General features: G+C 42.2%; 1 protein-coding gene across 3 annotated transcripts in view; it reads right to left on the reverse strand.

Annotated features, from left to right (window-relative positions):
- The window catches only part of arnt2 (aryl-hydrocarbon receptor nuclear translocator 2), a 357,501-nt gene that overhangs the window by 298,458 nt on the left and 40,297 nt on the right, over window positions 1-18,746 (reverse strand). For all 3 annotated transcript variants that reach the window (XM_078530482.1, XM_078530481.1, XM_078530483.1), the window contains exons 2-4: window positions 15,388-15,435; window positions 8,151-8,364; window positions 309-522 (exon numbers count right to left, since the gene is read on the reverse strand). In XM_078530482.1, the coding sequence (XP_078386608.1) occupies window positions 309-522; window positions 8,151-8,364; window positions 15,388-15,435 (476 nt within the window). The remainder of the gene's footprint in view (window positions 1-308; window positions 523-8,150; window positions 8,365-15,387; window positions 15,436-18,746) is intronic.

Consider the following 18,746-nt stretch of genomic DNA (forward strand, 5'->3'; position numbering starts at 1 on the left):
AGAATGAGTGCTGCTCTCTTCCTTGTAAAAGATCTTTGTGAATGAATGGATTGACAGTTAAGGTGTAGACAAAGTTCAAATGTCAACCATTCTCAATTATTCCATTAATTAGATTTGCTTTTATATTTCATTCATTTCCAAATATTTTGTGTTACATATTGAGAGTCACACAGGTATTTGTTGGCTAAACACAGAACTGGTATGGTAGTTGTGTGGAGGCAAGCAGTTCTAATACTTGTCTACTAACTTTCAAGTAGTCTTTACATTCTCTGACATGCCAATCTTTCATTACCAGACAAAACGCTTACCAGTCATGGAACTTTCTGATGTAGACAGCTGCTCTCTCAGTTTCTCCACATCATCTGGATGAACCTGATCATACAAGGTACTTCCAAACCATTCAGACTGTGGATGGTTCAAAACAGGTGTAACAGAGTCTGAAACATAGATGATTCTTCCAGTCTCAGCTGCAGCTACAAAAAGGAATCCATCTGCTGCTTCCAAAATCAGATGCTTCAACTCCTTGGAAGAAAAGGGAAAATGAGAATGTTAAAATGCAGAAAGATAGGACATTTCACTATTCCATGCTGTTACATATTTCAAACATTTCTGTTATGATTCACCATAAAAATGTTAATAACTTATTCTCCCACATTTGCAGATTAAGGGAATCACCAAATTGATTCCTGGGGTGAGAGGGTTGTCCCATGAGGAAAGATTCAGTAGAATAAGCCTATATTCTCTGGAGTACTGAGGAACGAAAGGTGATCTTATTGAAATGTATAAAATTTTGAGAGGGCTTGGCAGGTTAGATGCTGAGTTGCTGTTTCCCCTGGCTGGAGAGCTTAGAGATAATCATAGAATCATTACAGCACAGAAGGTGGCCATTCAGCCCATCTCATCCATGCTGGCTCTCAAGGAGCAATTCACGTACCCTCAGAATTCACACGATGGTCTCGTTTTTGGCCCCCAACCATCCTCTGAATATTTATTACTCTCAACTATTTTACTATTGATATGTTTATAAAAGAATCTTGGGCTCCCTTTAATGTTAGCCACAAATCTATTCTCATACTCTTGCTTTGTCCCCTTACTGCCTTTTGACAGTCTCCTTTGTTATTCAGCTTAGTTCTCTACTGCATTACAAACATCACATTTGTCGTAAGCCTACTTTTTCCATCTCTTTTATTCTCTATATAGGAGCTCTAGCTTTGAATGCTCTTCCCTTCTCTCTCATGGAAACATGCTTATTCTGTGCCCAAACCGACATGCTTATTCTGTACCCAAACCGACATGCTTATCCTGTACCCAAACCGACATGCTTATCCTGTACCCAAACCGACATGCTTATTCTGTACCCAAACCGACATGCTTATTCTGTACCCAAACCATTTCATCTTTAAAGGCGTCACATCATTCAATTTACTTCTCTGATTCCGATCCAAGTGGACCATATTTTCAACACAGTGAAGTGAGCCCTCCTCCAGTTATGTATTTTTAAGCATGTCCTTTTCCATTACTATTCTAAACCAGATGACATCCTTTGTGCACTTAGTTTCTTCTCTCTAATGTTTCATCCTGGTGCCCACCCACCTGCCAAATTAGTTCAAATCTCCTCAACATTACTTGTTAACCTTCCAGCTATGACACTGGTCCCAAACGTGTTAGGGTGCAACCAGTCGACCTTGAAAAGATCCTACCTGCCCCAGAACTGGTCCAAATTCCCAAGGAATCTGAAATGTCTCCCTCCTGCACCATCTCTTCAGCGACATGTTAACCTGTTCTACTTTACTAATCCTATACTACTATATTATTCTCATACTAGCATGTGGCACTGGGAGTAATCCGGAGATTACTAACCAGATCATGCGCGTGTGAGTGTGTGTGTGTGTGTGTGTGTGTCAGGGGGGTGGAGGAGGAGTGCAAGGGACTGAGTGTCCGGTGTGGGGGGTGGGGGGGTGGTGGTGGGGGGAAATGCGAGTCTGCCTTACGCCCAGTTTCAGGTTTCTCGCTCTCTCTCACCGCCACACACCAACACACCAACACACACAAACACACACCCCCACTCACGGTGGGTGAAGGTGAGTGAGCAACCTGAGACTGGGAGTGAGCCAGACACACACACTGACCCCCTCACACTCTGGTCATTTTTATTACTTACTCTGTTTTAACTTAACAACTTATTGCTATGACATAGTTGTACTTTTGCTCAGCAATTGTTTATTTCCTTAAAACCTCAACTTTTTTTCAAAATCAGTTTATTGTTGTGCCAAAACTCTCCGAAATTTGCTCATCAGCCCTTTGAGTGGGAAAAATATGCAAGTGTGCCCCCCTCCCCAAGCAAAAAGGTTGGACAAGCCTGCTGTAGGCAGCTAAGCAATCCAGCAACCAATTAATCAAATCAAAGTTCCTCAGTCCTTCCATGTCCAGTCATGAATGATGGTGGACAAATAAACAACCAACGGTAGGAAGAGGCTCACAAACATCCCCACCCTTAATGATGGTTGACCCCAGCATATAGATGCAAATGACAAAGTGCAGCACTTACAACCACTTCAATCAGAAGTGTTAACGAGATGATTAATCTTGGCCTCTTCCAGAGGTTTCCGTTTGAATCAGAGGGTTGTGGGTTCATGTCCCACTCCCGGAAACCAAGAACTGTGATTGTACTCAAAAGAGTTGCAATGTGTGACTGTTGATAACTCGAAAAGAGTATCATTGATGTCAGCCATTTCAATTAAGTCGATAGCAAGAAACGGTTAAGCACATTGGATGCATGGGCAGACAATGGCACAGGGGTAATCTCTCTGGACTAGTAATCCAGAGGTCCAGGCTAATGTTCTGGGGACACAGGTTCAAATCCCACCACGGCAGTTGGCAGAATTTAAATTCAATAAATTATTTTATTAGTTTCAGTAATGGTGACCATAAGAACATAAGAACTAAGAGCAGCAGTAGGCAATTCAGCCCCTCGAGCCTGCCCCGCCATTCATTACGATCATAGCTGATCTCATTTTGGCCTCAACTCCAATTTCCCACGCTCTCCCCATAACCTTTCAACCCATTACTAATTAAAAATCTGTCTATCTCCTCCTTAAATTTATTCAGTGTCCCGGCATCCACTGCACTCTGAGCTAGTGAATGCCACAGATTCACGATCCTTTGAGAAAACTAAATCCTCCTCATCTCCGATTTAAATCTACCACCCCTTAGCCTAAAACTATGGCCTCTTGTTCTAGAATGCCCCACAAGGGGAAACATCCGCTCCACATCTACTTTGTCTATCCCCTTTAGCATCTTATATACCTCAATTAGATCTCCTCTCATCCTTCTAAACTCAAGCGAGTATAGGCCTAAACTGCTCAATCTCTCCTCATAAGGCAAGCCCCGGATCTATGAAATCATGTAAAAACACATCTGGTTCACTAATGCTCTTTAGGAAAGGAAATCTGCCATCTTTACCTGGTCTGGCCCACTTGTGATTCCAGACCCACAGCAATGTGGTTGACTGTTAACTACCCTTTGAAATGGCCTCGCAAGTCACTGATTTTTAGCAAATGGGGATGGGCAACAAATGCTGGCCTTGCCAACGATGCCCACATCCTAAAAAAGTAAATATAGCAAAGACTATGGGCCCTAACAACATTCCACCGGTAGTACTTGTGCTCCAGAATTAGCCATGTCCCTTATCAAGCTGTTCCAGGCCATCAACATAACTGGTGTCTATTCAGAAATATGGAAACATGCTCAGGTATATCAAGTCCACAAAAAGCAGGACATATCCAATCCAGCCAATTGCTGTCCATTCAGTTTATTCTCAATCATCAATGTGATGGAAGATGTTACCAACAATGCTAAGAAACAGCAGTTACTAAACAATATTCGAAGGGAGGCAGTGGCAGAGTGGTCTTGTCACTGGACTAGTAAGCCAGAGACCCAGGGTAATGTTCTGGGGACCTGGGTTCAGATTGAATTTAAATTCAATAAAAAATCTGGAATTAAAAATCTAATGATGACCATTGTCAATTGTCATAAAAACTCATCTGGTTCACTAACGTCCTTTAGTGGGGCGTCCTTCCTTCAGGCAAAACATCTGCCATCCTTACCTGGTCTGGCCTACATGCGACTCCAGTCCCACAGAAATGTGATTGATGTTTAATCACCCTCTGAAATGGCCTGGTAAGTCACTCAGTTGTATCAAAACCACCAAAAAGGTCAATGAAAAGGAATAAAACGGGGCAGGCCACCTGGCATCGACCGAGGCACCAGAAACGACAAAGGCAAACTCAGCCCTGTCGACCTTGCAAAGCCCTCCTTACTAACATCAAGGAGCTACTGCCAAAACTGAGAGAGTGTCTCACAGACTAGTCAAGCAACAGCCTGACAGAGTCATCCTCACGGAATCATACCTGACAGATAATGTCCCAGACACCACCATCACTATCCCTGGGTATGTCCTGTCCCACCGGCAGAACAGACCCAGCAGAGGTAACAGCACAGTGGTATACAGTCAGGAGGGAATTGCCATAAGAGTCCTCAACATCGACTCCAGACCACATGAAGTCTCATGGCATCGGGTCAAACATGGGCAAGGAAACCTCTTGCTGATTACCACGTACCGCCCTCCCTCAGCTGATGAATCAGTGCTCCTCCATGTTGAACATCACTTGGAGGAAGCACTGAGGGTGGCAAGGATGCAGAATGCACTCTGGGTGGGGAAATTCAATGTCCATTACCAAGAGTGGCTCGGTAGCATCACTACAGACCAAGCTGGCCGAGACCTAAAGGACACAGCTGCTAGACTGAGTCTGCAGCAGGTGGTGAGGGAACCAACAAGAGGGAAAAACATACTTGACCTCATCCTCACTAATCTGCCTGCTGCAATTGCATTTGTCCATGACAATATCGGTAGGAGTAACCACCGCACAGTTCTTGTGGAGATGAAGTCCCATCTAACATTAAGGATACCCACCATCATGTTGTGTGGCACTACCAGCAAGCTAAATGGGATAGATTTCAAACAGATCTAAAAACTCAAAACTGGGCATCCATGCGGGTCTGTGGGCCATCAGCAGCACTTGACCACAATTTGTAACCTCATGGCCCAGCATATCCGCCACTCTACCATTACCATCAAGCCAGGGGATCAAACCTGGTTCAATGAATGCCAGGAGCAGCACCAGGCCTACCTAACAATGAGGTATCAACCTGGTGAAGCTACAACACAAGGCTACTTGCATGCCAAACAGTGTAAACAGCAAGTGAAAGACAGAGCTACATGATTCCACAACCAATGGATCAGATCTAAGCTCTGCTGGCCTGCCACATCCAGTCGTGAATGGTGGTGGACAATTAAACAACTCACTGGAGGAGGCGGCTCCACAAATATCCCCACCCTCAATGATAGGGGAGTCCAGCACAGTCCCAAAGATAAGGCTGAAGCATTTGCAATAATCTTCAGCCAGAAGTGCCTAGTGGATGACCCAACTCTGTCTCCTCTGGAGGTCTACAGCATCACAGATACCAGTCTTCAGCCAGATCGATTCTCTCCACGTGTTATTAAGAAATGGCTGAAGGCACTGGATACCACAAAGGCTATGGGCCTTGACAATATTCCAGCAATAGCGTTGCAGACTTGTGCTCCAGAATTGCCACACACCTAGCCAAACTGTTCCAGTCCAGTTAAAACGCTGGCATCGACCCAGCAATGTAGAAAATTACTCAGTTAAGTCCAGTCCACAATAAGCAGGACAAATCCAACCTGGCCAATTACCGTCCCATCAGTCTACTCTCCATTATCAGTAAAGTGATGGAAGGGGCCATCAACAGTGTTATCAAGCGGCACATGGTTCTCGATAACCTGCTCATTAAGGCTCAGTTCAGGTTCCGTCAGGGCCACTCAGCTCCTGACCTCATTACAGCCTTGGTTCAAACATGGACAGAACAGCTGAAATCCAGAGGTGAGGTGAGAGTGACCACCCTTGACTTCGGGTTGGGTCAGGAGCGGGTGCGGTTGTGGAGCTACCTACGTGTTATGTCAGGTTTTAAATCTGTCTAACACTTCCTGGTAACTCTTCAGGTAAGACCCACGGATCTCTTGCAAGTCTGTGACTCTAGCTCAGTCGGAGACTTTCTTGGTGGGTCCCTGGGAATTGCTAATCAGAAGGTTAAATTTCCAGGAACTTCCCACATAGGTCCATGCATCAGGACTTCCACAGGGTCCTGCCATACAGCTTCAGTTGTACATTCAGTCTCCGACGATCTGGACAGAGAAGATTTGGCCCCACTTTATGAAATGAATGAAGGATAACAACGATTTGTTCAAAGTCATCAAAGATCAAATAGGACAGATGTATTAATTACTACTGTTTTATTTTTAAAAATCTCTGACGCAATTAGGGTCACCACAAAGTTAGGTAAAGGTATTGATATTTAATATCAATCAATGGAATCTAAATCATAGGTACAAGGCTAAGTGCATCATAATGTCATCATTAGCTAGATTTTCAGTTACAAGGTTCAAGATTACAGTATGATTTATCAAAGTTAATTTTATTCAACAAATCTGATATGCGGTTAGTATTAAGGTTGTCCCTTCATAGTTGATTGGCTGCTCTGCCAACCACAGGGGTCTTCACAAGAGGGGACACCTGCGTCAGTCAATGGCTTCCTCCTTTGGGCATTGCCTTGTTCTGAAGCTTATTTTTTCTGTACTGTTTTACTGTGCTTTTCTCTGTGTTTAGAGACTAAGCTGTGATGCACTCTACAATATTCTTATTTTTGTTTGATTGAATAATAAACCAAACTATTCCCAAGCATCCAATTCTCTTCAGAAGGTTGAGAAAGGCTGAGTATTTAATCACAGTTGTCAGTATGTGAAGATACTTTACAAGCTTATTGCAGCTCCCTTTAAACTTTGCTCGCCTCTTCCCAAACCACATGCAAAAGCATGGGAATTGCAAAACAATGACTTCATATATGTTAGCTATCCTAAAGGTAATCCACTACAGGACATGACCAATAAAAATTATCCTCTCAAATCACTTGGACCCTTGTGTGAGCTGTCATTCAACGAGGCTGACACATTAGAAAGGATAATTGCTCAGTTTCCACTGGTTTCACAAAGAACAGATGTTCAATTAACTATTTTGCTGCCGTTTGGTTGATCACAGAATTCATAGCAAAGGATACATCTTTACTGACATTACAGTCCCCTCGATGGCTGTTAAACCATCTATCTGAGCACACAATGGCACATCAATCAACATGCTGGTCTGCTTCTTTGTCAGATTCTGCTCAAGGGTGGCAGCAGAGTTTTAATTGGAAATATGGCCTGCACCAGAATGTTTATCTGTACTCAGGATTTCCCAGCATGCAAGTACTTTCCTTCTAAAGAACAAGTTTTTATTTTTTACACATCAAGTTCGAGGTGATGACAAAGAATACCAAATATTTTGAAACCAAATTAAATGTTTGAGATAGAATACAAATATGCATCTATGGGAAAAATTGACATACAAGAGCAACACAGGCCCTTAGTGTTTGGGACTGGTCACACTGGATCTAGGATCATGACATCAAGATGAGCTTCCTATGAAAAAACTGAATCTGCTTTTTTATGTAATTGTTTTTCCTGGAATAGTGTGACCCTTTGCCAGTCCACTCTAACAGTGTATGGTAGGCACAATTTGAATGTGCCATTGCCTCTCAGCAATATCCCCAACTCTTCCAAACATATTGTTCAAATCCCTCCATCCCAGTTTCTGCTTTCTTCACAGGACTATGACAGTCCTGGCCAATGTCACACTTTGTAGGTATGATTGAGACATCTCTGCTTGCTTGTGCCAATCTTTCTGCAGCATTTGATACAGTTGCTCAAACTCGCACCCCTGGATGAGATCAGCAACTCATCACAGACTAAGAATAGAACAAGGGACTTTCTTGGCTGTCCTCGGTTTTCATTACATAAAAAAGTTGAAATTAAATTTAGTGCTCAAGTATTGCAACTTAAAAAAAAAACTGTGTTCAGTTTAGCTAAACAGATGTATGTGACAAGATTTGAATGCGTGAAAAGCAAATGCTGACTGTTTTCTTTGCAGCTTCAGGATTCACCGCCTAACTTTTATTAGACTATTATTTCGAACACTAACCTTTTCTGTTAGGAATGAAGGCTTATAGGCACCATCAGTGGAAGTATTGCCCGTTCCCCTTAAAGACTTCATATGTGAAACAGCCATGCGTAAAATCGTCAGTTTATCAGGTTTACGTGCTAAAGCACTGCACGTTGGCACCATGTCAGATAGTTCTGTGATGTAGGCAGTCATCTTGTTTCGACGTCGTCTCTCAATTTCACTGTGATTCTCTCTGCAGATTATAACAGAATCAATTAGAATATTGATAAGCTACAAAAGAAAATTAGAAAATGGAAAACAATCCAGTTACAGCTGCCAGTAAATTATTTCCTGTAACACTGCCATGTTTCGGGATTTCTGATTACATGGCCATGTAAGAGCCATAGTGTAATAAATAAGCGCTCAAAAGGTTCAATTAAGAGGACAGCAGGACTTGGCTACATAGAACTCAGGCAAAACATCTCAGCCAGCATGCTCCAGATAATGAAAGTTAGTTTTGACATTTCAGTCATCATTCACTCCTATCCTAGTTGAGATGGTTCCATTCATTTGAACTCAGCAGGGTAGTTGCCAGGGTGGTCTGCTTCCTGGCATCAGAATTAACAGCAATGGCAGAAAAAAATATTGAGGGTCAGTCAGACCTAATGAAGGTTGATAGAAAGGACGTCTTGGCCTAACCTAGGAATTTAGATTTCCCATTTCCCAGCACTGCCCCACCCCCCACCAGGGAAATAAAGCAAAAGGTGAATATTTCATTTATTATTCCAGATACTATTGTAGATTTTTTGCTGTGTTGTGTTGCTACAGCAAGTGTTTAATAAAAGAGTCTAGAATTTTTACTTTTGCTCAGTCACTTATCACCTGCGGGATAGACAGCTTTTTGATTTATCATCTACTGTGTTTTACCAGTCAGTTCATCAGGCCCACCAACTGAAAGATTAGAGAAATGCATGTGCAAGTACATGCTGCTCAGTTTGTATGACTAGTGCAAACCACTGGAATGAAACAATCACAGAGAGGTATTTGGTAGTGGAAATTAACTCCAGAACTTAAACAGCATGAGGTACACTTATGGAAGTGATTTGTGCCAATGAACTTGTGAGAATGTCTATGACAGCTCTAAAATTTGTACCTGACAGAGTTGATTTCTCTTCTAACATGAAAAGCACTTCACAAAATTGTGTAACTGAAATTTAAGTCATTATTTCACTCATTCTAAATAAAAGTATTTGCATATTTCTTATTTGTATAGTACTTACTTCATAATGCCTAATTCCCTATATAAATGAAGCATGTAAACAACATAATTTAAAAAAAATTATTGACCTTCATAATTTTGCATAAGCAACTTTACAATTTTACAAAAATACTGAAAAATGTGCTCTCTCCTCACACACTACATATACTCTTCCATTTATTTCAACAATTGACTGAATGAGTTTACTTTTACATTATATTGGCCTTCCACCAAAATAAATTCTCAGGACTTTTAAAAATAAATATCTTGATTTTTATACCAGAACATTATTCTACGTGACAAACAAAATTGCCTTCAGGTAAATAGAATGAATATACTGGACTGTGATGGCCGTCATTGACGGTAACAGAGCCTACAACGCACAGGTACGCTTTGTATCCCATTAGACCTTACATTGCATCTCCTGTGCACATGATGAATCAATTTCATTTTTAGAACAGTATTATAAACCACCTCAAAAAAGAAACCAAATGGAGAAGTTATAAGAGCAAACTTTTGCTTAGAGAGCAGTTCATGAAAAGAGGTAAACAAAACCTGCATTTTTATAGGATCACATCACAACTTTGAAATGGCTGCACATATAATGAATGGCTATGAATGCATGACTGTTGTGAAAGCGAAAACACTATACACAGCAAAATCCCATTAAAAAAAGGAACAAGAGGAATGACAAATTAACCTGTTTTGGTGGAACTGTTGAAGGAAGGAATGCTGCATATCAGGAAAACTCTCTGGTCCTTTTCCAAATGGCACCACCACAGGGAAAGGCAGACAAAACCTCAGTTTAAACACAACATTCAAAGGGATTCTGGCAATGCAGAACTCCATTAGTGCTGTAATTGAAAAGTCAGACTGTGTATTCATGCCTTCGAGTGGGCCTTGAAACCACAGCTTTTTGAACCAGGGGCATCTGTGCTAATGACCGAGTTAAACTGATGAATTAAACCTGGTGGTTTGCAACATTCAAATCTGGAATCCATAGTAAAAATGCCAAAATCTTTGGAGGTCATTTGGTACAAGGCAGTCACCAGAGGTCAAGAAGCTATTCTAATGAATTAATAAAATTCCTTCGACAGATAACCAAATACAATACACCAAAACCTGCATACTACACATCAAGCAATATTATAATAATAAATACCTTTATACATTGTGAAAAATGGCATTGCATGATATTCCAAAAGATCTGATTCAACATTGAACTCAGCCAATAAATCAACCTAAGAATCTAAATTCCTCTAGTTACATGCTCACAGAAACACTGACGGTATTGTATACTTTTATTCCTTAAAGGAAACTTAATCAGGTTCCATTATCGTACAAAGGTAATTCAATACATATAATCATCACACTTATATCTTGCATTAGCTAATGACAAAAAGCAACATCATATGATTACAGCTTTCTCAATATTCTGATGGTTACTACACCTATCTTTGCAATAGGCAGAAGCTGTCATTATTTCACACATGAAAATAATTGCTGCGTGTTTCACATTTATAAGAATTGCTGACTTGAACAAGATTTGAGAACAGATGGTAAAATTGCTTTGGGGCGCCTTTTGCTTTGTCCTACCTGTCCAGTTTTTCTTGTCATCAGCACGGTAGTCATCCTTTAACCTGGAAGCAAAGTCAACTCTCTATGCTAGAAAGAGTAAGCTGGCTTTGTGGGAGGAGGATGAAACGACTTGCTTTGGCTGGTGCTAAACCCATTAGTGTTACTCCTACCTTGTACATTTTTCTTCATCACCAAGGATTTGATCAGCATACCTACAAAAAAAAAATAAGCTGTCAACTTACAGGAACTAAAAGCAAATCTATGTACAGCGTATACTAACAACAACAACAACAACAATCACTGCATGACAGTACAAAAATATATGCTCATTGATATAGTGCTTAGAATTAGAAACCACCCTCTGAACATCATCATAATGGAGAGGTATATAAACTTTTTACACACGCATTATACTTACAAAGGCAATAGGACAATAAGAGTGAGGGCTTAACAAATTCATCTGAAATCTTAAAAACCTATAATCAAGGGATGCTACTGTGTAGCTGAACTTATGCACCTCCTTGTGGTCAATAATTGAACAAGATATGCAAAGTGCTGGGAGCAAATTGTTGTTTAGCCAGAAACCAGTATATGGCATTGTGGAGAAACCATTGGAATATTCCACTTCACAACAATTCCACTGATTCAAAAATCAGCTTTTTCCTGAATATATGAAGTTGCTAGCGCTTTTAAATTAGAATAAGTATATAGAATTGTTTCATTTAAAGATTTAATTACAATTTTTGGAAAAAATATTCATATTTAAAAATTAGAACTTCCTCATTTTGTTAAACATGGCCGGAATTGTATGTGGAGGCGGTAGCCCTGCCCCAGGCATAAAAGTCGGAGGCGATCACGCCTCCACATGGCCAGGAATCTCCGCCAGGCCATTAACTGTCTCAAGTTGAGACTCCTGGCCCAACTGGGATGAAACTCTGCCTCTGAGAGCAGCCGGCCAAATCAGGTGTCCAGAAGCTCTCCGTTCTCAGAAGCAGCCCTAGGGACAGTGGCCACGGGTGGAAATGCAGCTACATCAGGATTGTTGCTGGTGCCAGATGCCAAGGCAAGTGGGGAAGTGAGCCTGGCGAGAGGGGTGGGAGGTCTGTGATTGGGAAAGCAAGGGGGAAAAAACATGCAAGGGCAGTGCACAACCCCCAGAAAGGGTCCGTGGGCCACAAGATGCCTGGACCGACACCACCAGGCCATCAGGGTTCACCTGGTGTGGGCTATTGGCATTTGGCTGGTATTTTAACGTAGGACTTAGGAGCAAGAGTAGGCCATTCAGCCCAAATTAACCACTTAAGGGCCTCAATTGATCCAAGGGTGGGCAGGCTGCCCAAAACCACCCCCTGCCACTGGTAAAAATCCAGCGGAAGCAGGTAGGTGATGGGCATAGTGCCCCCACCCCCCAAGCCACTGATTTGCACCTGCCAGCACACTCCTGAGAGGGTTTGTGTGGGGGAGGGAGGGGGGGGGTGTTTGGATGTACACCACTGTACACTAATCAAATGTGCTAACAATACAAATAGGGAGAAAGAAGAAAAGGTCTTCCATGCTTAGATCTCGTCCACTTAAAGTGAACCATTCCCTTACCGCACTTGCGTTTAAGGGGACAGTACTATACATCTATTACCTACAATCCAAAAAAGAGCACATAGTCAAAATAAAGGGAATGCACTTTCAGAATAGACCCTAGGATTTGCAAGTTGTTAATCTTATTGAATCACATTAAATTTCTAATGGCATCTCCTCTAAAGCCCAGACAGTCAACTCATGTAACCCATGTGCCCTCCTGCTCTTCATGTGCAACCCCTCACATCATCCAATGAATGGGGTAAACTATGCCATGTACAAAAACAACTTGTATTTATATAGCACTTTTAAAGTAATAAAACATCCCGCAGCACTTCACAGGAGTATTATAAAACAAAATCTGACACTGAGCCATGTCAGATTTAAGACAGATCACCAAAAGCTTGGTCAAAGAGGGAGGTTTTAAGGAGCATTTTAAAGGAAGAAAGAGGTAGAGACAGAGGTTTAGGGAGAGAATTCCAGAGCTTCAGGCCTTGGCAGCTGAAGGCATAGCCACCAATGGTGGAACAGTTAAAATCAGGGATGTTCAAGAGCCAGAATTGGATGAGCACAGATATGTCAGGGGTTTGTGCGGCTGGATGGGTGAGGCTATAGAGGGATTTGAAAACAAGAATGAGAATATTAAAATTTGGATGTTGCTCAACTGGGAACCAACGTAGGTCAGTGAGCACAGGAGCAATGGACTTGGTGCAAGTTAGGACACAGGCTGCAGAGTTTTGGCAACTTCAAGCTTAGTCGATAGAATGTAGGAGGTTGGCCAGGAGTGCGCTGGAATAGTCGAGTCATGAGGTAACAGATGCATGGGTAAGAGCTTCAGCAGATGAACGGACACAGGCGAGTAGCCAGACAACACTACAAACATGGGAATAGACAGCCTTGATGATGGTAGCTCATCTCGGGGGTGAAATATGACACCAAGTATGCAAACAGTCTGGCACAGCCTCAGACAATCGGCAGGATGAAGGATGGTGTTCATGTGCTTTCAGATAATGTTGCTGAGGAAAAGTGTGTAAATGACAAATAGCAGGGCACCAGAAGTAGCATTGTGGGAGTGGGAATAGAAACCATTGCAGGTGATTTTCTATGAGGAAACAAAACCCTAATCTGCTTCCGCACCATCATTTCTGGAGTTTCTAAGGATCAATTCTTGATCCCCTCCGCTTTCTCAACTCTATGTTGCCTTTCAGAGATCTCATCTGGAAACACAGCAGTTCCACATGTATTTCAACGGCACCACCACCTCTGATTTCTCACACTGCTTTCCTGACACGTAGTATTAGATGAGCAGAAATTTTCTCCAATTAAGTATTGGGAAGACATAAGCCAAGTCCCCACAATCAATCTCACTCCCTAGTCACCGGCTTGGGCCCTCTCCTTGGCCACTATCCAGACTGATTGGATCCCTGGTGTCCTATTTGACCCTGAGCTAGGCTTCAAGCACCATACCCTCCCAAATCACCAAGACCACTTACTCCCACTTCCATAACATCACCCATCTCTGCCTCTTTCTCTACTCATTTGCCACTGAAACTCTCAACCATGCCTTTATATTCCTAAGCTTGACTATTCCAATGCTTTCCTGGCCCATCTCCTACCATGCACCCTCTGTAAACTTCATCCCACATCTCTAAGTCATATCAAATGTCGTTCACCCATCACCAATGCTCACTGACCTACACTGGCTCCCAATATTTTAAAAACCTCATCTTTGTTTTTCAATCTCCTCATGGCCTCACCCCTTCCATAGCTTTGCAATCTCCTCCAGATCTAAAACCTCCACTGCCTCTACACTCTTCCAATTTTAAGCTCTTACACATCCTCGATTTTCATTATTCCACCATTGGCAGCCATGCTTTCAGGCATGTTTACAGCTGCCTACACCTTAGCTTTAGAACAGCCTCCCTAATGCTCTCCACATCTCTACTTCTCTCTCCTATTTTTAAGACACTACTGAAAACTGAGTTCCACTTGGCCTGACATTTCCTCAAGTGTTGCAGTATCAAATTCTGTTTAATGGCACTCCTGAACCTTGGGTCATTTTACTACGTTAAAAGTGCTCTATAAATACAAATTGTCGTTGTTCATCAATCCAAAAGATTTTTCTTTCCCCAATGGCTCTCCAAACTCGAGACCCAATTAAGATTGTCACCGTCAACTCCCTCCAAGGTTTCTCTCCGCCTTCAAAACTTTAAGTGATCATTCCCTGTTGCTACTCCTAATCCTTCTTTTCTCCTTCTCCTCTTTGCCTCGTTCGCTCATCCCCTACCATTGAAGCGTCTCAGCACAAGTGGGCATGTATAGTGCAGATAAGATGGGCAACAATGATCACAAAAAAGTAGGAACTCAGGGATAAATAGAAATTAGTGTAAATCTGGCAGCTTAGGTATCATCGCTAGTCCCCACCCCAACTTTAAAGTAGTCCCATTTCCTTTGACTTGGAGTAAGTTCTATCCATAAAGTGACGCCTTATTTCAGAGTTCACTAAATCAGCTTTTACTAATTTCATATGCTGCTAATCCTCTTGGATTTTTTGATATTTGAATGTCATTTTATAAAATCAAAACATACACAAACATGCCACTTTCACCACTCAAATGCTGCCAAGGGATACTACCGATTGTTTGGCAAACTATTGTTTATTAATTGCCACTACATCTTTATTTCATCTAGACCACTTGGTGGCCATGGTAAAAGAGGGTATTTTATATCAAAACAGAGCTTGCCATTTCAGATGAAATACCAGTAAAACTGCCCACAATGTACAGGGCAATTCAGTTTAGGAATTCCATGGCAAACGTTTCAACACTCCCAGACCCAATCCCAATTCACTTACTCCAATACGCTTACCTTGAAAATTTGCTAGGCCCTTCTCCATCTTCATCGTCAAATTCCAGTCTAAGGAAAAATATATTTTGCAATCAAAACGTTAAATCTATTGAAGTAGTAAATAGAGCAAAGACTTGCAACCTAGCTAATCACCAGGTATTATCTAAATGAATAGAATTGCCGTTTTATATTATCAATGTTCTACCATTTCTCAGCACACAATTTCAGTCATGCCAGGGATAAATGCTCTCATTTCGAAATGTATACTTTTGATTTGGATTTTAACCCATCCAAATATATGAAAAATGTTGGAAAACTACAAAACTAGAAACAAATGCAAATGGCAGCATATTAATTATGGGAGAGCAATCTTGTAGTCATTCTGTAGTTGAGTAACTTGCACACCATTGACATTTGTAACACCATCATTTTTTAAAATTTGTTCATGGTTGTGGGAGCATAGCTGGCAAAGTCAGCATTTATTGCCAATCCCAATTGCCTTTGAGAAGTACGTGATGAGCCACCCTCCTGAACCAATGCAGCACATGAGGTGTAGGTACACCCAGAGAACTGTAGAGTTACAGGAAACAGTGTGGGAACAGCAATATAGTTCCAAATCAGGATGCTGTGTGGCTTTGAGGAGAACTTGCATGTAGTGGCATCCCTAGTGCCTGTTGCCCTTATTCTTCTATGTAGTACAGGTCTTGGGATGGGAAGGTGCTGTTGAAGGAGCATTGCTGCCATGCTTCTTATGGTGGCAGCAGTGTGTGCCATCCACGTGCCATCAATGGGGGAAGTGAATGTTTAATATGATGGATGGGGTGCTGATCAAGAAGGATGTTTTATCCTGAATGATGTTGAGCTTTTACACTGTTTTTGGAGCTGCAGTCATCCAGTTAAGTGGAGTGTATTCCATGAAACTCCTGACTTATGCTTTTCAGATGGTGAGCAGGCTTTTGAGAGTCAGGATGCAAGTTACTTGTTGCAGAATTCCCAGCCTCTGACCTGCTCTTGTAGCCACAGTGTTTATATAGCTGGTCCAGTTAAGTTTCTGGTCAATGGTAACACCCAGAATGCGTGTAGTGGGGTATCCAGTGATGGTAAAGCCTTTGAATGTCATGGATATAGCTAAATTCTCCCTTGCTGGAGATGATTATTGCTTTGCACCTGTGTGGCACCCATCAGCCCAAGCATGAATGCTGTCCAGGTTTAGCTGTATGTAGGCACAGACTGCTTCAATATCAGAGGAGCTGTGAATGAGACTCAAAAATGTGCAAACAACAATCATCCCTACTTCCTGACCTTGCACTGCTGTTTCTGACTGAGCAACAAGAATCCGACAAGAGATTATGGATTATGCTCATCAGCTTGCACTTTGCAGAAAAGGTCCTGCATGAGGAACTCCTGCAGCAATGTTCTGGGGCTGAGATGACCGGCCTCCAACTGCCACAATCATCTTGCTTCGTGCCAGGCATAACTTCAACCACTGTTGGCAACACCTTCCATCATACTGTTGGTGATTGAGAGTAGACTGATGGGGCAGTAATGCTACATGTAAATATTGAGGCAATGTTCTAGTTAAACTGTTGAATTGAAATTCTTTATGTAGTGATATTCTAAAAACACTAAGAAACTTCTTTCCCTGGATGTTTTCTTGCTATCGGTTAGTTTCGATGATGCATTCTCCTGCCACTTTGACAGATGCATGTTCAGAAAAAAAGACTGATTTACAACTTAGGTTGATGTCATCTCATGTGTGATACCAGGCCATGTGTTGATTTGTATAACGGTGTGTAAATGCTGTATATGAAGTCAGTGTTGGAGGGATCAATCGCAGCATTGGCTTTGCGCCATACTTGCTTGTCCTGAGGGCGCTTGACTCTGTTCTCCTCAAATATCAAAATCGCATGATGATAAAGACTCTCTCAGCTGGGTCTGTCTAAGCTTAATTTCTCCCATGCATTGGGATCCAGCTTGCAAACCTTGAGGTTGACTTTCCGATTGTCTTTATACCTAAATTGGGAATGTCCTGTGGTGTGGGTTCCCACGCTCAGCTGACTGTAGGGTAGTCTTGGTATGCAGGAATCCTCCCTGAGAACCACATGACTGGCCGAGAGAAGCAAAGCTCTGATGAGCCTGCTCTCAATGCCAGGTATGCAGCACTTTGCAAGAGCCTTGGTGTTGGGGATTTTATCCTGCCACCTGATGCTGCAAATAGATCTCAGACAGCGAAGATGGAATGCTTCTAGTTGTTTCATGTGACGCCGGTAGGTTGTCTAAGTCTCGCACCCAGAAAGAAATGATGTAAGAATCGCTACTTGGTAGACTTTGATCTTCGTTCTGAGAGATACTCCATGTTCTTTCTAAAGTCTGAGTGAGCCTGCCAAATGTCGAGCTTGCTCTTACCAAGCCAAGCAATGGCTGATTTCATCATCCAGCATAGTGTCATTGGAGAGGATACTCCCAAGATAACAAATCTTCTGAATGGAACAAAAGGGTGTGTTGATAATGACTGTGGGATCTTGCAGTATGTGGCCAGGGATAGTGACTGTGGGGTCTTGGTGGTCATGGCTAGGGGCAGGTTGATACAAGATTTCTGTCTTCATGAGATTTATTGTCAGGCCAAAGTGTTCTAAGGCTAAGGCAAAGCAATCACCAAGTAGCTGAATATCGTCTAGGGTATGCACTATTGAGCGCAGTCATCCGCAAACAAGAGTTCACTCAGCAGCTGTTCAGTAACCTTTGCGTGAAAGGTTATCAGGGGTTGGCACGAATGTGGAGTTGAGGTTATAAGCATATCAGCCATGATCCTGTTGAATGGCAGAGCAGGCTCGCGGTGCCGAGTGGCCTACTCCTGCTCCTAATTCGTATGTTCTTATGACTTGCTCCATTTCTGTTGGTAGAGATGAGTTAAGGGGACACAGTGCCCTGATTAGAAAAGACGAGTGAGTTTCCTAACCATGCGAGTCCCTCTATACTTGAATACTTTAGATGGGATGCCGTCAGCCCATAGAAAGCTGCTTTATGACCTTCGTGACTTCCACTTGAGAAGATTCGAGAGCAAGCTCTTCTGAAGTGTGGCGTGGAAGTGACTCAGTGGTATCATTGTATCCTATGGATTGTTGGTTTAGGAGATTGCTGAAGTGCTCTGCCCAATGAGACATGAGAATCTCATGTCTATTTGTTTAGGAGCCAATTGCTATATGTTGAGAGAATAAGTGTCACACCATAGGTTCTGGGGCCATTAACTGGTCACACTCCTTCAAGTGGAGCCTTCAAGTCGTTTTTACCAGCAGCTGCTTGAAGCTTATTAGCTTTGTTTTTCTACCATCGATTCTTAATCTCTCAGAGTTTGGCCTGCAGCATGGTGTTTCACACAA

The sequence above is a fragment of the Cetorhinus maximus genome, chromosome 26 (genome assembly GCF_964194155.1).
Source record: "Cetorhinus maximus chromosome 26, sCetMax3.hap1.1, whole genome shotgun sequence".
NCBI classification, from domain to species: Eukaryota; Metazoa; Chordata; class Chondrichthyes; order Lamniformes; family Cetorhinidae; genus Cetorhinus; species Cetorhinus maximus.